Raw genomic sequence first — 22,797 nt, 5'->3', positions numbered from 1 at the left:
TCCCTTCTCTACCCCTTGATCTTTTTCACAATTGACTTCACAGCTCTTTATAGCACCCATCCCTTCCCCCTCCCGGTTTCACCCATCACCTTGCATTTCTTCCACCCCCCCCAACGTTTTTCCCCAGTCATGATGAAGGGTCTTGACCCAAAATGTGACTGTTTACTCTTTTCCCTAGCTGCTGCCTGGCCTGCTGAGTTCCCACAGCACTGTGCGTGTGTTGCTTGGATTTCCAGCATCTGCAGATTCTCTCTTGTTTGTCACATGTACCACTTGCTTTAACTTTGAAGAAGGTGACAGCATTCAAGCACTGCCACAGCGATCAAGCATCTTTCTGTGATCCCAGTTTGGTTCGGAATTGCCGCGCTGCTTGTGAGATAGCTTTCCTGAGGTCATACCCAGACCTCGTGTATTTTCCTTGACTGCCAGACCTGAATGCCACTGATCTGGCCCTCAGCAGATTGCAGATCTCTTGGTTCATGTTGGGGGGAAATCTAAGTGATTTTGTAGGGACACACTTGTGCACGATGGACTTCATAAAGTCCATGGCAACCATGGCATGTGCATTCTGTTCTTCTGATGAGTCCACAAACATAACCTAGGGCACCGATCTGAAGCAGTCCCCTGGCCACTCCTCTGCCTCCTGCAACCACATCCTCAATGTCCTTACATCTGGAGTTTTCACCTCTGCCTCTATTCCGGTAGGAGGATAACAGCCAGATGTTCAGATATTCCAAAATATGGTCTAGGGATGGAACGGAAGGTATTCCTTGCAGAAGTGTAGCAGTGGCTGAGTGTGCTTGGACCCCTGGTGCTGCAGGTGATAGACTGACGATAATTAGGCAGAGATTTCTTCAAGCAAGCTTGATTGAAGTCCCTGGCAATGATAGGAATGGCCTTGGGGTAGGATGTTTTTTGTTTACTTATCACAACCCTCTGTACATTGAGTGCTTGCTCAATATTGGCCATGGGTGGCATGTAAACTGCAGTCAGGATCACGATGATCTCTCTAGGTAACAGCACTTAACAATAGAAGTTCTAGTACGGGAGAAGGGTGCAGCAAGACCGTTAATTCTGAGCCCAACAAAGAGTTTATCATGACACACAGACTCCCACCTTTTGGCCTCTTTGAATCAGCAGTCCATCTAGTGGATCGAGAAGCCTTCAAGTCTAATTGCCATATCCAACTTGTCTAAAGTGAGCCTGTCTCCATGAAACAGAGAAAGCATCCCTCATTTCCCTCCGATACACCAGTCTTGCCCTGAGGTCCTTCATCTTGTCTCCAGTGACTGCACATTTGCTAACAAGATATTGGGTAGAGGAAGTTATACGCCCCACCGTTTTAGTCTGGCTTGGAGTATCCCCACTGCCCTCTCTTCCAGTCATGGCAATAACTGAATTTCATTCGCTTAAAGGTGCAGTAACTTCATACCTGAGAGTCAAGTCCACCGAGTCCTTCAGGATACTATAAAATTGATAGTATGTTTTACAGGTTTAAAAGTACATTCCTTAAAGGGAAATTACAGGCTGCAGATTGCAGTGATAGTGGTTTAGAAGAAGTAAATCTGCAAGTTTTGTGAGCTGCCCGTTAAATATCACCATCAGCATCATGACTAAGACTGTTATTAAGATTGGTAGATTAAGATTCAAACAGCATTGAAGCATGTAAATTATAAATCTACATGGTTCTTCACATTTTTTGAGCTCCAGCAAAGGAGGCTGAAGTTTCAGTGGTCTGCTGAAATATCCTTGAGAGTCACTTTATTTTGCTCTCAAGGCGAAAATATTGACCAGTGTACTTAATGTAATAACACAAAGGAACTTCTCTTATTATTTGCCATAAAATATATTTCAAAGCAGACCTAATGAAGAAATTCCAAGATTAAGAGTATATCAAAATTATTCAATAACTGTAATTTTGACCACAAACTTGCGCAAAAAACCCATGTGTAATATTTAAACATGAAACCTGCAGAACTAGATCATCTTCTCAAAATACATGTGCACATGTATGCATATATATTCTTCTGAACAGTGAATGCTGTTGAGCAATGTCAGAGAAGACACGTTTTTGTAACACAAAACCTTAGACAGATATCAGTTAGCAGTTTTAAGATATCTATATCTGGATGTGCCCTAGGACTGCTGACACACGTGGGTAATGTGCTGTGCAACTGCTGGGCAACCCATCAAAATCTAGGACATCATCATTAGGAGCTTGTATATTTGTTTACAATACTGCCAGAATAATGATGTAGACTGACTGTAAAACTGGTAGAACATAAAATCAACTTCCTTTGAACAACACAAGCAATTAAAAAGGGATTATTTTCCCACACAGGAACCAGAACTGATAAACACATTTGCACAAAAAATTAAAAGAAATTAATGAATAAACAAGACAAATTTAATAGCAAAAATATTTATGATGAACCCAGTCACATTAGAATCACATTCTACAGATTAGCTAAATTACACTAAAGTTAAAGGAAAATTTCAGAACTCTAGCTATTAATCTTCTTCGGGCTAATAAGTAAAATTGCGCAAGGTGCATGATTAGAAAAGATAGGCTTTGAGTGCCAGAATTCATAACAAAAGTAGTTCCACCTTCAAACATTTTTTTCTAAGTTGCAGTTCTCAGCAAGAAATGCCTGAAGGCCACAGCTGAGATGGGCACAACCATTTGCACCTGACTTTTTTAATTGGTCAATAAGTGACTAAATTAAATCATACAACATAAAATAAATACACAGAACATAATTTACATATTTGAATCATGATTGGATTTTGAAATCAGAGTTCAAAGTTCAAAGTAAATTTATTATCATAGTACCAGGTGTCCCCCGCTTTACAAATGTTCGCTTTACGCCACTTCGCTTTTACAAAAGACCTACATTAGTAACCTGTTTTCGCATTACAAAGAGGATTTTCGCTTTTACGAAAATTTTTCCCATATAAATGAATAGTTCTTTGCTTTACGCCATTTCGGCTTAAGAAAGGTTTCATAGGAACGCTCTAACTTTGTAAAGGGGGGGGGGGAACACCTGTACCAATATGTTACAATATACAACACTAAGATTTATTTTCTTGCAGGCATACTCAATAAATCCAATAACCATAATAGAATCATTGAAAGACCACACCAACTGGGCATACAGCCAGTGTGCAAAAGACAACAAATTGTTCAAATACAAAAAGAAAGAAGAAATAATAATAATAAATAAGCAAAAAATATCGAGAACATGAGACGAGATGTCCTTGAAAATGAGTCCATAGGTTGTGGGAACATTTCAGTGATGGGGAAAGTGAAGTTGAGTGAAGTTATCCCCTCTGGTTCAAGAGTCTGATGGTTGAGGAGTAATAGCTGTTCCTAAACCTGGTGGTGCATGTCCTGAGGCTCCTGTACCTCCTTCCTAATGGGGCAGTGAGAAAAGAGCATGACCTAGGTGGTGGAGTTCCTTGATACTGGATGCTGTTTTCCTGCAACAACACTCCATGTAGATGCAATCAACGGTGAGGAGAGCTTTACCCATGATGGTCTGGGCTGTATCCACTACTTTTTGTAAGATTTTCCATTCAAGGACATTGAAATTTCTGTACCAGGCTGTGATGCAACGAGTCAATATGCTCTCCACCACACATCTACAGAAGTTTGTCAAAGTTTTAGATGTCATGTCAAAACTTTGCAAACTCTTGAGGAAAAGAGCTTTCTTTATAATGGCACAAGTGCTGGGCCCAAGACTGGTCCTCTGAAATGATAACACCGAAGAATGTAAATTTCTCCCTCTGATCCCTCATTGAACAGTGGCTCTTGGACCTCTGGTTTCCTCGTCCTGAAGTCAATAATCAAGTTCTTGGTGTTGCTGACATTGAGTAAGTGGCTGCTGCTGTGGCACAACTCTGCAAGATTTTCAATCTCCTTCAATCTCCTTCCTGATTCATGTCATCAGCAAACTTCAATTCTAGTCTTTTTTTAATGTTAAAATGAGATTGTTTTGACAAATACATTTCCGTTGTCATAAACAGAACAGTGTAGTGCAGAGAACACACAGGCAGATCATCCAGCTGTGGTGGGAAGGTGGTGGTGGTGTGGGGTATAGCATACTCCAGCCTCATCCCACCTTCAGAATCATGTCCATAACCCTGCAGTTCAAACTCCAAGGATACATGCAAATTTCTATTTAAAGGTTTCTGCCTCTACCAAGTTTTAGATAATGAGTTATAAATCACTATGGGTGAATTTTTTTTTCCTTACTTTCATCTAAACTCTTAACCAGTTACTTTAAATCACTACTTCCTGGCACCTGATCCTTCTGCTAAGAGAATAAGTCCTTGTATTTACCCTGCCTAGGCCTTCAAGCACCTCAGTTATGTGTCCTTGGCCTCCGCTGTTCCCAAGAAAATCACTGTACCTTATTCAATCTTTCCTTCAGGCTCCAATTTTCCAGTCCTGGCAACATCTTTATAAGTTGCTCTTGCACCTTCTCCAATGCACTCACATTTTTCCTACCGTGTGACCACAATTGTAAACTGAGGCTGTGCTGGGTGTAGCCAGTGATGGATATAGTTCGATCATAGTCTTGCTGCTCTAAATTTTCTATGCTTTGGCTACTAAAAGAAAGCATTTCACCTGGTTTTTAACCACTTTGTCTACTTCTCCCACTACCTCTAAATATCAATGGGCACATAATACAAAGGTCACTGTTCCTCCTCACCACTCAGTTTCTTGCCATTTAGTTTATATTCCATTGCCTGGTTGCATCTTCCCAGCTGCATTACCTCACACAACACTGAAGTCAATTCCATCTATTACTTTTCTGCCCAACTGACCAGATCACCTAAACTTACCTGTAGTCTAAACCACAACGGTCATACTGTCTGGAAAATACTTTGTCATGCCACATGTATTTTGGACTAATATTTTTAACATTCTATTACAAAAGAAAACTAATTGCCATGTGCTGATCATTTTTGAAAGCCTACTGGGAATAATCTTCCACTCGTAGAAGTACCATTCAACCAATGTTCTTTGCTTACTGTTCCTGAACTAACTTTGAATCCAATTTGCCAATCTTCCTTAGATTCCAAAGGGTTTCTCCTTTATTTTTGAACAACTGCCACAGAGAAACCTGCCAAAAGTCATGCTAAAGCCCACAGTGGCTGCATCAGATGCACTGATCTTATCAACATGTTACCACTTTAAAAGAATCAATCATGAGGCCATATATCTTTGCAGACTGCTCCAAATTCAATTGTACCTTTCCAAGTGCCTTTTCTGCTAATCCTTAACAATGAAATCCCATAATTTGTCTACCACTAAAACATCACACATAACTGGCCCACAGTTAGATTGCCATTTTCTTTTTAAAGGAGAATACATTGTTAGTTGTACTCAAATCCTCTTACATCAACATTTTTAAATTTTGTTGTCAGAACCTCTGCAATTTTCTCATTTTATTCTTTCAAGAACCTGAAGAGACATCTATTCAATCCTGGCAAGTAATTATTTTCAAAGATAGTAAAACCTTTTAATACTTCCTCTTTCATGTTGAACAGATTCTAAACTTCACACTCATTTGCCTTAACTATAGCATTAACATAATCTATTTATTTGTGAATATGGCAAATTATTCATTAGAATCTATGTCTTCCACCACACAAGACTTGTACTTGTCTCTAATGGGCTTACTTATTTCCGTTATATAACCATATAACAATTACAGCACAGAAACAGGCCATCTCAGCCCTTCTAGTCCGTGCCAAACGCTTACTCTCACCTAGTCCCACTGACACGCACTCAGCCCATAACCCTCCATTCCTTTCCTGTCCATATATCTATCCAACTTTTTTTTAAATAACAAAATCAAACCTGCCTCTACCACTTCTACTGGAAGCTCGTTCCAGTTTATCATTGCATTTACAGAACACTGTGCTTTCCTAATTTCCTTTATCATTTCACTCTTGTATTACAGGTTTCCTGCTGTTTCAAGCTCTTGGTATTAAAAGGAAACAATCATTTTGTGTCACATTTCTCCTTCTGTGTACCTTGTATTCTGAAGCTATGGATTGGGAGCTCCACTATTTTTTATTGTGGGAACATAGTTTCTGCAAACTCCTTGAATCTCCTTCTTAACTGGCTTCCATTGTACTAATCTGATTCAGCTTCTGCAACTTGTTTCCAGTTAGTTTTATTAAAACACTTTTTTGTCAAGTAAAATTGCCCTTCTCTCAATTTAAAACCATTAACTACATTATTGTTGCATTTTGTACAACTATGATAAATCAAATAGAATTGTGATTCCTACCATAAAATTAACTTCACACCAGCACTTCTTGCATTTCCTCAGCTTCAGTCTTAATGCCCTAAAACTAAATTCACAATTACGTGCCTTCGTATTGGACTTGCATTTGTCAGAAACTTGCCCCCAAAGTTTTAATTATTTTACATGAACAATTAAAACCAACTCTACATACAGATTTTCCCGATCACAACAAGCCAATCAATAAAGTTGTTGCTTGGACCAACTAACATAGCAACATAAAACTGTTACTTAACAATGTTTCCACTGACTGCAGAATATTGTCAATTAATCATATGGCATTTAGACTTTTTTTTATTTGATGTAGTTTCTCATTGTGTGCTTTTTAATAATACCCAAGGAGACATTTAATAAAATATTACTGTAAAATATTTTATAACCATTTCAGAACCGTATACAGAAATTAATCAATCTTAAGAGCTACAAACAGGACATTAATTTCCTTTTCCTCCACATGAACAGATGCAACCGGTTATGAATGACAGCTACTTTGAGTGTGCCAAATCAATCATCTCGCAATTCAACAAAATAAATCAGTATCAATATGCTGCTGACAATCCAATGCACATTCAATCACTTCAGCTTTCCTGACTTAATAATGGATGTTTGTGGTAATACATAATTCATTACTCTGTATTGCTGCATGTAACCTTGTCCCATACCTGTCTTATATTAAGTATTTTGCCTTTCCTTCGCCAGCACTTATTTAAGCAGTTGCCATGCAACATGTCCATTTAGCTTGTTAAATGGGAATCACAGACACAAAAAGAAGCACTTTAAGACACTAAGCAGGCAGGCTTCAGAGAATGTTAGCTTGCTGTGGCATCCAAGGTTTGTTTCACAGCATAATGCCAGAAATTCTCATTTTTCTCCCTAGAACATTAATATTTTCTCAAAGATTACCTGAAATAGTATTCAGTCCAATTATATTTTGAACGCTTAGCTGTTAGGAATACACCCTCTGTATTTCCTGAATTTTGTCTTCTCATGTTTGATGTTCCTGAGTCAGAAAATTGTTTCCAGTGGAACCACTGACCTCATGCTCACTGCACAGTTTTCCTGTCATAGCTATTGTGTTTGGATCAATCTTTCCCCACATCCAACCCACCTGAACAGAATCCAGCCCGTTACTCCTAAGTCATTTAAGGATATGCTCCAAATCATTTAAGCAAACAGGAGTTCAGTTGTATAATTGCACTAGGTGCAAACACATATTTATCAGCATAGTTCAAAGCAAAGTGATTTAAAAGCTATTATAGAGACCATTTTACTTTTCATTCCTAATAAGCTGCACATACTTGTATTTGGCTTACTGATAATTTAAAATATATCTTGAGCTGAAGTCTTTTCAATGCAGAACATTTTAATGCACACTAAATGGAGTGGGATTTCTACAATGAGAAAGATCAGATTAAATAGTAAATTAATTCTAAATTCTGCAAATACTCAGTGTAGAAAGAGAAATGATTTCACATCAATGACTATCCAGAATCTTTCTGACAAGCCTTTAATTCTATTTCTCTTGTGATGAAATTTCTAGCTTTTATTTGACATTTCAGTGTGCGAAGTATTTAATATAAAAGTAATTAAACCACAAAGCTTTTGCCGATGTTTTATTTCACATGATTTCTAAATTGCCAGGATTAAAACCAGCAGGCTAATACAGGGCAAGTAAGAGGATACTAGTTAAATGCAAGTGGGGAAAAGGAAATCTGTTTGAAGAGAAATAAAGCAAAAAGAGTGTATGGGGGATTGTGTAAAGCACACTCGAGTTAAAACAGCCAGTTTTTGTGCTGTAAGCTGGAAGCAACCCACCACATTATTAGTAGGTGGCTTGAACCAAGTAAATTTAAATGAAATGCCCCAAAATATACTGAGTGCATCTGATTCAATCAGCAAACCACTTTAAAAATGTCAGCATATACGTATTATTGCAGCCCTGTAAATAAGATGAAGAGGTTGGCCAATTGTTGTAATTGTTGTTATCCACTACATTAAATATATTCACAGAGAGTTTCCGCTATGGGCACAATTGATAATCACACTGCAGAACATGCTCGGAATTGCAGTGGCTTCCAAAGTGAAGTTAGGATTCAAGTTTCCCAACAACACATATAATCTTGAACAATCTTCCATAATTGTGCATTGTAGGGCAACCCTTTTCCCAATAATGTTTTTTTTAAAAAGTCTTAAAGCATTATAAAAGTATGACGTACTTTCATTGGAATAGCTGAAACTGGAGTTTTCACAAATACATTTTACTTTCCCCCCTCCCCAACCTTGTGGCTTAGCCTCCCAGAAAACCGCCTGTGTTGTGTAAAGCCACATCATCGGCGTATGTGTCAAGAAATGAACTGAAAGTAAAATAAAATTTGACACCTAATTCTACAAGCACAAATTTTCATTCCTGGAGGACATAGGTGAAAAGTTCAGTAAGAACATGAGGAACAACACGCCAGAAACAGCTGCCAGAGGAAATGGTACATTAGATACACTGAAGAGGTATGTGGACAACTGCATCAATAGGTGTATCCTGTAGATAAGAGGAGTTCAGAAGGATATGAGACAAGTGCTGGGAAATGGAATGAGCTGAATATGCATCATGCTCAGCATGGACCAGTATGGGCCAAAGTGCCTTTTTCTCTGCTGTACAACTAGCTCTATGACTCTATAACTTTTATTCCATGTCTCAGATTTTCTGATAATGGTTTGTGAATTCTGCAAGGGTAATTTCCATTACCCAATGTAGCATGACTGCAACATGGAGGTCTCCTACATTGAAATCCTTATGCATACAACCGAAATTTAACTACAAAAATTATATCAAATCATTAGCCAGTTTCATACGTCATGGGTCAGTTCTTCTTTTAATGTTCCTTACGGTTATGGCTATGCGGGGGGGGGAGGAGGGTTACTGAGGATAAGCTCCCACTATATTCCCAATGGTGTGAGTTTCAAATAGCCTCACTCCCTGGCCTTTAACTGTGGGTTAGCTACTAAACCTGGCAGAACTATTTCTACTGACAGGAGAAGGGGCGAAGGCGGGTGACTGGCACTTTAAAACCAGTCACTTCGGGCAGATGGGATTTGTCAGCTGATTTTGACAGCTCATCTAGAAGGAAAACTCTGATTTCAAACCTTTGCTGCCTTGCTGTTATACCCACTCATGGATACCCCAAGGAAAAATTCTAAGGGAGTCCTCTGTTGAGTTCACGCTGACTGGCAACTCCTGCGATGCTACTGGTGCTAAACTGTATCAGCCTCTGCCATTCCTTTCAGTTCATCAGCGATGTGGAGAGGGTGTGTTTGCAGCTCTCCATATCATACTGCCTTGGTTTGTGTACTGGCTTGGGTATCGACTTTGACCTCTAGGTCACAACATCTTGGGGCGACCCCAACCAATAGAGGGTCATACTTCTTTCAAATTTAAATATCTATAATTTTTAAACCTGCCTTTGTGCCTTAGGTGCAAGTAAATGTGTATAATCTATTATACATTAATGTACAATTAATTAGGGTTGTACTTGTTGAGGCCAATCATCCCAGACTCAGGGCACTGCCCTAAACTCAGTCTTCCTCAGCTGCTCCATTATAAACTGTCCCTCAGAATTAGATCCAAAGTAGGAACACTTGCTAATGTTCAGTTCCATTCAAAACAGTTCAGAAAAGGAGGCCGTCCGTGCCTGCATGCAGCAATTCTAGGGTGATAGTCAGATACAGAAAAGTGGCAATTAACAACTGTGTCACATAAGCATTATGCAACAAACATTTCCCACAAAAGAATCAATAGACAATAGACAGTAGGTGCAGGAGTAGGCCATTCGGCCCTTCTAGCCAGCACCGCCATTCACTGTGATCATGGCTGATCATACACAATCAGTACCCCGTTCCTGCCCTCTCCCCATATCCCTTGACCCTGCTATCTATAAGAGCTCTATCTAACTCTCTCTTGAATGCATCCAGAGACTTGGCCTCCACTGCCTTCTGGGGCAGAGCATTCCACATATCCACCACTCTCTCTCACTCGCCAATGAGTAATTCAAAACTTTGATCTGGAACACTGGCAGTTCTCTGATCAGATCCAGCTTTTGTGTTTTTTTTAAAACAAATGTCAAAAGATCATGAATAGGCAACTACTGTTGGACATAATGGGGGTTCAAAATTTCTTAATTTGTTGAATTGATTTGGGAGGGTTTGAATGAAATACACTGATCCTGTGCAGCTCAGAAATCAACTGTTCAACTTAAGTAAGCATAGATACAGTCACTGGGGAAAGTTTGTTTTATGTGACATGTTGTATGATGGCCTTATCCATAACCATGATTGATTTTGGCAATTTTTTCTTCAGAACTGGTTTGCCATTGCCTTCTTCTGGGCAGTGACTTTACAAGACGGGTGATCCCAGCCATCATCAATACTCTTCAGAGATTGTCTGCCTGGTGTCAGTGGTCGCATAACCAGGACTTGTAATATGCACCGGCTGCTCATACAACCATGCACCACCTGTTCCCATGGCTTCACATGACCCTGACTTGGTGTCAAGTAGGAGCTACATCTTGCTCAAGGGTGACCTGTAGGCCAGCGGAGGGAAAAAGCACCTTACACTTCCTTTGGTAGAGATGTATCTCCATCCCACCACCCAAATTGAAGAAACAGTGATTAAATTAGGATTGATTTTTCAGATGTAAGAGCATCTGTCAATAAAAGTACTTAAATTTATTCCAACAGCACCAGATGTTGCCCAGTTAGCAGTCCTCTCTCTAAAGACAGGAGGTTGTGAATTTAAGAGCAGCTCCAGAAACTTTGTACACAGAAAACTATATCATCTTCTGAGAAAGACATTAAATCAAGGATCCTCTTTTAGTTTCAGAGATTGAACTTGGTATTGTTTGAACTAATATCTGGAAATTATTCTTAGTTCACCACCCAATAGTTAGCAATCAATTGTGTCAATACAACAGCATAAATTGATTTAATTAACACCTCCCATGAACTTTGTTTATATATCTGATCATTTAGACTTAATAAAAAATAATTTCACAAATTCAGATGATAATCAACATTTCTGAATTATTCAGATGAGGTTGTCACCTAAACAAGTTAATAATATAAGTGTTTAAAATTTAATGCTATAGAGTCATGCAGCACACTAATAGGTCTCTTGGTCCCTAAGTCCATGCTGACTTCTTTGCCACCTACCTTAATCCCATTGGCTTGCATTAGGACCATGTCCCCTGCCTTGCTTCCTTTCTAAATGCCTCTTAAACATATCTGAGTCCTCCCATCCAGCAAACATCCTGATGAGTCTTCTCTCCATCTCAACCACATCCTTCCCGATGTGGATCAGGATGCAATTCTCAAAGTGCTTTGTAAAGTTGCAACATAGCTTCCTCACTCATCTATTCTTTGCTTCTGGTTTAAAATGGTGCTGGTGAACCCCAGAAACTACCTACTGGTGGCAAACAAAACAAAGAATCCAGCTAAACACCATTAATAACACTTTTACTGGTATCATTTATGGTAAACAACCACCGGCAACAATGGAGAGGTGGGCGAAGGTGAAGCTGAGTTGAGGGTCGAAGCGAGTGGGTGCGAGGTGACGTCGAGGCAGATTCGATGCAAAGTCAGGGTGAGCAAAGCAGAGGAGAAGCAGACTCAATGCTCGCCCACCTTAACCAAGAGCAAGGTTTTATCGATTTAAGCTGGATGCCAATTTGGAAAGGTTGGGTTTGGGGTCCAGAGCGTATCAATGCAACAGGGGGCGGGTCCTAGTGTGAGAAACAACCCATTGTTTGGATGATTTAAACACTGGGCTAGATGGATTGAAAGGACAGGGTGTCGGAACAGAGCTGAAGGGTCGGGCTGGTTCTGCTCCCTACTCCACAACGTTTACCCAGTTTGGTGCTGAACTGAGGGCGAGGCTGTGGCCTGCTCCGGCTGACCCAGGATTTGTGTCTGTGTACTTGCTTTCATTCCAAATGCTATTTGCTAACTTTTATCCTTTGCACAATTTGTTTTGTTTTTCCTTTGCACGTTGGGTGTTTGATGAGCTTTTTATTACGTGTCCTTTTGGGTTTCTTTGTTTTGTGCCTGCCAGTAAGGAGGTGAATCCCAAGGTTGTACAATGTATACATAATTTGATAATAAACGTACTTTGAACTTTTGAAAGCAGGTATGTCTTCTTCACCAATTCATTGACTTTAGTTGCCACCTTCAAGTTATTATGAACTTTGAACAGCTAGATTACTCCATTCATCAACACTCCCTTGGTGCCCTATTTTATACTGTATATGCCCTTTTTCTACTTGAGTTCCCAAAATCCATAACCTCGCAGTTATCAAAATTAAATTCCTTTTGTAAATGCTCTGGCCAATTTCCCATCTGATCTACATCCTACTGTAGCCTTAGGCAGCATTCCTTATCATCCACATACTTAGTAATCATTGTTCCCAACATTCATATCCAAGTTATTAATATATATCATATACTGCAAAGGTCCCAGCAGTGATTCCTGCAGAGACTGGTACACAGGTTTAGTTAAAACTGCATTTTCCTGAAGTATGAAGAGACATTCACAGCCAGAAGTTCAAATACTTCTCTTGAAAACATTGCTATATTTGGTGAGCCTAATTTTTAATGAACTAATCTTCTGCAACATTCAACATCATGTCACAATTATGCAGGTTCCTCAATAAAAAATCATTTTATTTATTCAAAGCTATAAATGCATGGGCAAAGCTAAATTCTCTCAATTATCTTTCTCAAGCCACAAGTAACGGAAGTGTTATTATTAAAAAAAAGATTACAAATCTTATAACAATCATAAATTTGAAACTCAATTTAGTGTAATATCTGAACACACAGAGGAAATGAAGAAATACATGTGCTAAAAATTTAAATTAAAATTTACAAAAAGGTTACACCAGAGTACAGTAGGTGCCAGCACAGAAATTGGTCACCTTTTAGGTGGCATTGGACGCATTTCAGAGCTGCTGCAAGTGGAAAATTCTCCCCACAAAAATTGCAACACGTTGCTAAGATTCTAGACCAAGCTGTGTTATGAATGAAAACAGGGTGAACAGGCCAAGATGTGAAGAATTTGGCTGGACTACAAGGATGTAAACAGATGATGAAAACAATGGCAAATGAGGCTCAGAGGTTCAACATAAACAACGATTTCCACTTTAATAGTGCTTTTATTGCAATAAAATGCCTTACAGCATCTCAGGGACATATAAAGATTAAATAAAACTGCCTTCATCATAGCAGTTCATCTATTACCTACATTTTGTCTGTCTCCCGTCAAATGGGCAAATTCTACCATCTCATTTCCAAATTGACTGAAGATCTGTACAAACTCCTGAAAGCTGCTCACTTTTTCCAGATGTTCCAAAGTTGCAAGGACCTGGAAAAAAAAAGATAACAAAGAGACTTGGCTAGATAAGATTAATACAGCATACTGAACCAAAGCAAAATTAGAAAAACACAATCTGATTCTTTGGGACTTCAGCTGTCTTATCATCAGTCTAGCTTGATATGATCATTTAGGGGCAGAACAACATGGTGGTATCAAGGGACTAGTGGGGTAGTCATACAAAGTGAAATCAAAACTTCAGAAAACATTGAAGTTTACTAATCTACAGTATTTAACATCAAAGTTTACTAATCTAACAACCATCCGTGTAGCCACAGAATAGTTAATAGGAACATAGCAAACTTACCCTTCCTAATTTTTCCTCACTGTATGTGTATCACTGAGATAGCAGCACACCTTTCAACAAACAAGTCTTACATGAAAATTGCTATCAAGGCCAGAATGTATGTGAAGGTTATGAAAGGATCAAAGTTGCAAGTGTATTTCAGCCTCATATTAATTTATTTTCTCCACAGCCTTAAATGTTCTTGGACGTTGGCAGTTTCTCTTAGTTTTCATGCTATTAGTCCTATTGCTGACACCGATGGAGTTTTCCCTGTCCGATGGTTGAAAACAGGAGCATTTGTCGGGTCAGAAAGGGAAAGAAAAGGGCAGATAATTCCCCAAAAGAATTTTAAAATATTGCATTTTAGATATACCTGGCTCTTTGGAGAATACTGCATCTGTTTGAGAAAACAGATGTGATGGCACGAGTACACGTCATATTAAACACTTCCTCAACCTGCCTCTATTACAACCAGAAGTTAAAAACAAATACGAGACTAGTTAAAAACATCATATCCTAGTGAACTATTTCTACTAAGTTGCGAAAACAGTCACTTCCACAGGTCCTTGCTTAGCTGTATGCAATGGCTATGGGTACCAGTCTTACAACTTGAATCAGAGAGATGTATTGTGCTGCATTACCTGGTTACATAGAGCATGGGACTGTACTTAGCTGTGTTCTGATCATTGTTGTAATGCTGACATTTTAACATACTGTAAAATGGCTCCATGAGGGAATTTCCTCACAATCTCTCACCCATAAGCTTCCATTTCAGCGCCCACTGAATTGCCCATTTCTGGCCTATCTTTTCATTTTCATTCTCCCTCAAGTACCACCCTGAGGAACTTCCTCCATACCTTCCACTACAAAGAAGACCAAATTTGGTCCATAATCTCTTTGGAGATAAAGCACTTGAGAATTTCAATCAGCTTGTTTAAAATTTCATATTATTACTGCTCACCCGACATCTGTTGAAATCTGCACCAGAAGCTGTCTTGACAAAATAATTTCAGAATATTAGGTGCTAAATAAACACAAATTCTAAAACTTAACAGTTTTAAACAACTATAATTGCAATTTGTTTCAACATTTTTGAAGAAGTGAGTAATGTTGATAACAAAGAATTATTAAGTGGTAGACTGCAGGAACAGAATAACTAGAGATATAAAAGCAGCCATTAAACAAATATGTCACAATTACTGAGTCATTCTTAAATAAGAATCATTTTAGTTCCCTGGCATTGTGAAGTTCAGATACTACTTAAGCCTGTGTATCTCAAATTTACAGAGATGGATTAGCAATTACTGTTTAGCCATAATTCGTTTAAAAGAAAAGTAGTGTAAAATTTTAATAAATCATAATTTTACAGTGATTTCTCCAGCACTGGGTGAAATACAAAGTGCTGTTTCAAGAAACCTTTCATTGTAAATGGTAAAGAGGAAACACAAGAATTTGCAAAAGGCAGACAAGTAAAAATGTCTAAAAAAATTTTTCCTGATTTTGCAGTTTCAAAATAATCTTTATCGCTAATACACTTTGTCGTCCCAACAGTACAAAAAAATCTGAATAATTCACATAAAAATGCTGGAGGAACTCTACACGTCAGGCAGCATCTATGGAGAGGAATAAGAAGTCAACTTTTCAGGCTGATACCCTTCATCAAGACCCGATGAAGTGACTTGGCCCAAAACATCTACTGTTTTTACCTCTCCATAGATGCAGCCTGACCTGATAAAACCCTCCAGCATTTTTTCTCTGTGTTGCTCTAGGTTTCCAACATTTGCAGAATCTCATGTTTACAAAAAAAAAACCAGGGCCTGCCAACAAAAGAAATAGTTTTATTTTTGATCTAGCAGGACAGAATGTAATAAAGTCCTTGAATATGAAATTGTAATTTGTTGCAAACTGAAAACCTACCCAATTCCACTACTGTGGGCATTAAAAGAAATGAGACAGGGAGTTATGGTAGGGTACAGGAACCGTGGTGTACAAAGGCTTTAATAAATCTAGTCAAGAAGAAAAGAAAAGCTTACAGAAGATTCAGAGAGCTAGGTAACGTTAGAGATCTAGATGCTAACAGGAAGGACCTTTTAAGAAGGAAATTAGGAGAGCCAGAAGGGGCCATGAGAAGGCCTTGGTGGGCAGGAATAAGGAAAAGCCCAAGGTATTCTACAAGTATGTGAAGAGCAGGAGGATAAGACGTGAAAGAATATGACCTATCAAGTGTGACAGTGGGAAAGTGTGTATGGAACCGGAGGAAATAGCAGAGGTACTTAATGAGTACTTTACTGTGGAAAAGGATCTTAGTGACCGTAGGGCTCACTTGCAGCAGACCAAAATGCTTGAGCATGTAGATATTAAGAAAGAGGAGTTGTTGGAGCTTTTGGGAAGCATCAAGGTGGTTTAAGTTGCGAGGACCGGATGAGATACACCCCAGGCTACTGTGGGAGGCGAGGGAAGAGATTGCTGAACCTCTAGCAATGATCTTTGCATCATCAATGGGGACGGGACAGGTGCAGGAGGATTGGACGGTTGCGGATATTGTTCCCTTATTCAAGAAAGGGAGTAGAGACAGCCCAGGAAATTATAGACCAGTGAGTCTTACTTCAGTGGTTGGTAAGGTGATGGAGAAGATCCTGAGAGGCAGGATTTATGAACATTTGGAGAGGCATAATATGATTAGGAATAGTCACCATGGCTTTGTCAAGGGCAGGTCGTGCCTTACGAGCCTAATTGAATTTTTTGAGGATGTAACTAAACATATTGATGAAGAAAAAGCAGTAGATGTAATGTATATGGATTTCAGCAAGGCTTTTGATAAGGTACCCCATGCAAGGCTTATTGAGAAAGAAAGGAGGCATGGGATCCAAGGGGACATTGCTTTGTGGATCCAGAACTGGCTTGCCCACAGAAGGCAAAGAGTGGTTGTAGACAGGTTATATTCTGCATGGAGGTCGGTGACCAGTGGTGTGCCTCAGGGATCTGTCCTGGGACCCTTACTCGTCATGATTTTTATAAATGACCTGGATGAGGAAGTGGAGGGATGGGTTTGTAAGTTTGCTGATGACACAAAAGTTGGAGGTGTTGTGGATAGTGTGGAGGGCTGTCAGAGGCTACAGCGGGACATTATTAGGATGCAAAATTGGGCTGAGAAGTGGCAGATGGAGTTCAACCCAGAGAAGTGTGAAGTGGCTCACTTTGGTAGGTCAAATGGTAAGACTCTTGGCAGTGTGGAGGATCAGAGGGATCTTGGGGTCCCAGTCCATAGGATGCTCAAAGCACCTGCACAGGTTGACTCTGTGGTTAAGAAGGAATACGGCGTATTGGCCTTCATTAATTGTGGAATTGAATTTAGGAGCCGAGAAGTAATGTGGCAGCTATATAGGACCCTGGTCAGACCCCACTTGGAGTTCTGTGCTCAGTTCCGGTTGCCTCACTACAGGAAGAATGTGGAAGCCATAGAAAGGGTGCAGAGGAGATTTACAAGGATGTTGCCTGGATTGGGGAGCATGCCTTATGAAAACAGGTTAAGTGAACTCGGCCATTTCTCCTTAGAGCAACGGAGGATGAAATGTGACCTGATAGAGGTGTACAAGATGATGAAAGGCATTGATTGTATGGATAGTCAGAGGCTTTTTCCCCAGGGGTGAAATGGTTGCCACAAGAGTACACAGGTTTAAGGTGCTGGAAATTAGGTACAGAGGAGATGTCAGGGATAAGTTTTTTTTTTAAACGCAGAGAGTGGTGAGTGTGTGGAATGGGTTGCCGGCAACAGTGGTGGAGGCGGATACGATAGGGTCTTCTAAGAGACTTTTGGATAGGTACATGGAGCTTAGAGAAATAGAGGGCTATAGGTAAGCCTAGTAATTTCTAAGGTACAACATGATCGGCACAACTTTGTGGGCCGAAGGGCCTGTATTGTGCTGTAGGTTTTCTGTATTTCTAGGTTTTCTATGTTTCTAAAGGGGAAGAATGAGAGTTAACAGCAAGAAATTTTAAAAAAACATTTCTACAAGGAGACAGTATCAAAATGAGAGAGAGAGAGCTCTCCAGAGACAAAAGGCATAAGAAACCAAGATGATCAGCAAAATCACCAGTTTAAGATTCTGAGAGGGAACTGCAGAAAGCGTGTGTTCAAAGAATGAATTAAGAAATTCCTCAGACTCTGGAGAACTCCAGGTAATTTGAATAGCAGTGAATATGATAATTAACTAAAGGAGGAGATGAGAAACAGTCCAACATCAATTGAAGATAAAATTTATCAGCAAATATGTAAAAATTGCATATTTGGAAGTCATGACTGGACACCGTTAACATGATTGTATAACATGAAAAATGTGTTTGACTCATTCAATTTTATTCTAGAGGATGTACCTAACTGATAGAGGAACAGAAACTAATCAATGTAATTTAAGGATGGAATATTAGCTTTGATAATATTAAAGTTAACAGCAGGACTAAATAGGTGCAATGCAAAGAGAATGGATTAATTGACAATCTTGTAATTAAAAAGATTTTGGGGAAAAGTGTTTGTAATAAAATAGAATTTTAATATAAAGATATAAAGTTATTTAATTAAATACAAAAGTAGGAATTAAGTCAAAACTGGAGAGCTTGAAAGTAGGAAGCATGGGTTGCCTATGGTAAATTGGGAAACTACACTGCTTGACAATGAACAGCAATGACGAATATTTAAATATGTAAAATTTTAGGATAAATACTTTAAGGTGCAAAGGCCCAAATCGGCTAACATGAAAAGTTCAGGATAGAAGTGGAGCAAAAGAAAAGGCATATAATGTTGCCAGTAGGCTAAATTTTAGAATTCAGCACAGGACAGGACCTTGTCAATACAAGGGATGGAAAGTAAAAAAAAAATAGGAATAGTAGCAAATATACAATTTGATTGCAACAGCTTACAAGGATATGCAGAAAAGGTAAAGACTAGCAAAAGTTTATGGACCAACAATCCATCTCCTAGAGGAACTCAGCGGTCTAGGAGAGAAAACATCAGCATTTCATGTAGGGTCCTTTCCACCCACAGTTGCTACTAGACCTGCTCAGTTCCTCCAGCAGATTGTTGACACAAGAGATACTGCAGATACTGGATGTCTTGAGCAACACACACAACATGCCGGAGTAATATAGCATCTATGGAAAAGAGTAAACAGTTGATCTTTTGGAATGAGACCCTTCATCATTCCTGATAAAGGGCATTGGCCAGAAACATTAATTCCCCTTCATAGATGTTGCCTGACCTGCTGAGTTACTCCAGCATTTTGTGTGTGGTGTTCAGCAGAATAATTCTCGTTCCAGGTTCTAGCATCTGCAGTTCCATGCATCCAAAAGTTTACGTAGATCCCTTACAGACTTGGACGGAGAAAATCATGTTGGATAAAAAAATGAGTACTGAAACTGAACCTACTTTACATGTATTCACAGAAGACAACATAAAATGTCCCAGAATTAGTGAAAATTGATAGGTTAAATGATTTAGGAGTGGAAAGTAATTAACAACAGTAAATTAACACTGAAAAATTAATGAGATTGAAAGCTAGTTAATTCTAAAGACCAGATGTTCTCCATACCAATATTTATGAAGAGATAGTGATACATTGACTTTCTTCTTCCAAAATTCCACACAATTTAGACCACAGTATCTATGAACTGAAAAGTTGCTGATCGTGACATCAGAGGGATCTTGGCATACAAATCCATAATTATTTGGTTGGGACATAGAATGTAAAACTAGGGAAGCGTGCTGCAGCTGTATATAACGTCAGTTAAGCCACATTTGAAGAATTGTGCTCAGTTCTCATTGCTATTACAGCCGAGGAGGATCACGAAGACATCGTCTGCATTAGGGAGTCTTAGCTATAACTAGACGTCAAAAAAACTTGGATTGTTTCGCTTGACCATCGGAGGCTGAGAGAAAACCTGATAAAACGTGAGACGCCTAGAGTGGGTAAAAGGTTAGAGACACTTTTTCAGGGCGGAAACAACTAGAGGCATAGCTTTAAGTAAACAGAGGAAAATTTAAAGGAGATGTGCAAGACAAGATCCCCTTTTAAACACAGAATGCTATGTGCTGTTTAGAAGGTTTAGAAGCAGATAGAATGGTAATGTTTAACAGGCATTGAGATGCTCACAGGAAGAGGCAAGGAATAAAGTGACATAAACCATTTGCAGGCAGTTGAGATGAGTTTGGGAACCTGTTCAGCACAGACATTGTAGACCAAAGAACCTGTCCCTGTGCTGTACTGTTGCATGTTCTAAAAAAGGAGGAAGAGAGAAAATGGAGAACCACAAACTCATTAGTCTGCTGTCAGTGGAACAGAAAATGCCAGACTGGATTATTTAGGAAGTGGTAGTGGCAGACATAGAAAATAGTGAAAGTAAACATAAACAACAATAAAAGAAAATAAGAGCAAGAGGAGGCCATCAGGTCCTTTCTATTCAGTATTTTAGGCTATTCTATGTTGGCCTCATCTCCTGAGTCAGTTCCTCATAGCACTCAATTTCTCAATTTTTCAGATAGTTATCTATCTCTCCCTTAAATATTTTCAATGACCTGACTATTATCTGCCTTGGAAGAGCGAATTCCAGTAATTCATTTATCTCCAAGAGCTGAAATTCTTAAGCACCTCAGTTTTAAATGACCAGCCCCTTATTCAGTAATTACAACTCATTGCTCATGGCTTTCCCACTGAGGAAAATATCTCACCATCTACTCTGTCAAGCCCCCTTAGGATTTTGGGTGCTTGAATAAAGTCACCTCTTATTTTTCTAAACTGTAAGGGTTACAGACACAATCCTATAATATCCTTTAAGATGAAAGGACCACAATTGTGCACGGTATTCCAAGAGTGGCCTCAAACACACCATACAACTATAACGAAATTTCACAATTCTTAAACTCAAGCACCTTGTTAATAAAGGTCAAAATGACATTTACCTTCTTAACTACCTGAAGTTAGCCTGTTTGCTAACTTTTTACAATTCTTCAAAAAGTTTATCAAAAATGTTGAAGAAAATTTTCTTAAAAAGATTTTGCAAATTTTGCCCTCTTCTCATTGTTACCATCAGGAAGGAGGTACAGAAGCTTGAAGGATTCACAAACAGCTTCATCCCCTCTGCTATCCAATATCTGAATGAACATTGAACCCATGAACACAACCTCACTACCTTCAACACAACCTATTGTATTTAACTATTTGAAATACATTGATATACTTTCTGTAATTCACAGATTTTTAATATTATCATGTATTGCATTGTACTGCTGTCACAAAGTTAATAAATTTCACAATATATGCTGCTGATACTAAACCTGATTCTGATTCATGCACTGTAACACCTAGATGCCTCTGAATGCCATCCATTTGTTGTCTCTCTCCATTTAGATAATAATCTGTCTTATGATTCCTCTTATCAAAGTGCATGACCGCATAGTTCCTCACATTAAACTTCATTTGCTAAGTTTTCATCCAATCACTCAACTTTTCAATATATCATTCACAATGTTCTAATCACAATATACTCATATTTATATTTCAATATCATGAATAATTTAGATAACCTTACATTTCACTCTCTCCTCAGTAATATAAATAGCGAACAACTGAGGGTCAAGAATTTTTGGCGTACTCCGCTGGTTACATTGCTCTATCATGTAAAGGACCTATTTATTCCAATTGTCTATTCTCTATACAACTACCAATATTCACTGTATGCTAACATAATACCTTGGACTCTTAATGTATGCTCCAGCCTCCTCTGTGGAAGCTTGTCAAAGTTGACATGGATTTATGAAATAAAGTCACATTTGACAAATCTTAGAATTCCAAGTTCTAAGTAATAAGATAATTGTTAAGTTTTGTACCTTCAAAACATTAAACTAATTTAAAGGAAGGCATGGGAGTCCAAGGATATGGGTCTAACTTTGTGTTTACTTTAAGCGAGGCAGGCACATATCACGTGGTAACATGATGACATATGCAATTCATGTGTGTGTATATATAAAATTATATAAAGGAACACAAATGCTTAATAAAATATATACAGAGTATTTTAAACGAATTTACCCATCTTGGAAATTTTCATGTTTTATTGTTTTATAACATTGAATGACTGTGGATTTAATTTAGCTTCTTTGACACTGATCAACAGAAAATGACTAGTGTCAAAGTGAAAACAGATCTCTACAAAGTGATCTAAATTAATTACAAATTTTAAAAAATTAATTGATTACATAAGTATTCACTCCTCCCCCTTTAATATAACATATCAGAACAACACTGGTGTAGCTAGTTGTTTTTAGAAGTCACATAATTAGTTAAATGGAGATCACCATGTGCAGTCAAGGTGTGTCAATTGATAATAATAAAAATACACCTGTATCTGGAAAGTTCAACTGTTGGTGAGTCGGTATCCTGGCAAAAACTATACCATAAAGACAAAAGAACACTCCAAGCAACTCTGCAAAAAGGTTATTGAAAAGCACAAGTCAGGAAATGGATACAAGAAAATTTACAAGTCACTGAGTATCTCTTGAAGTACAGTTAAGTCAATCATCAAGAAATGGAAAGAATATGGCACAGTTGTAAATCTGCCTAGAGCAGGCCATACTCAAAACCTGAGTGACAGTGCAAGAAGGGGACTAGTGAGGGAGGCCACCAAGAGACCTATGACAATTTCTATGTAACTCTGGAGGAGTTACAAGCTTCAGTGGCTGAGATGGGGGATACAACTGTTGCCCGGGTGCTTCACCAGTCGCAGCT

At 38.7% G+C, this 22,797-nt stretch overlaps 1 protein-coding gene across 1 annotated transcript in view; it reads right to left on the bottom strand.

The window, feature by feature from the left end:
* The window catches only part of ctnnal1 (catenin (cadherin-associated protein), alpha-like 1), a 285,831-nt gene that overhangs the window by 83,418 nt on the left and 179,616 nt on the right, over positions 1 to 22,797 (bottom strand). Inside the window, exon 4 of the mRNA XM_073054452.1 lies at positions 13,606 to 13,725. Within this exon, the coding sequence (XP_072910553.1) occupies positions 13,606 to 13,725 (120 nt within the window). The remainder of the gene's footprint in view (positions 1 to 13,605; positions 13,726 to 22,797) is intronic.

This window comes from Hemitrygon akajei, chromosome 8, assembly GCF_048418815.1.
Source record: "Hemitrygon akajei chromosome 8, sHemAka1.3, whole genome shotgun sequence".
Taxonomy (NCBI): Eukaryota; Metazoa; Chordata; class Chondrichthyes; order Myliobatiformes; family Dasyatidae; genus Hemitrygon; species Hemitrygon akajei.
The sequence above is the reverse complement of the archived record's forward strand: the minus strand, read 5'-3'. Positions and strand labels throughout refer to the sequence as shown.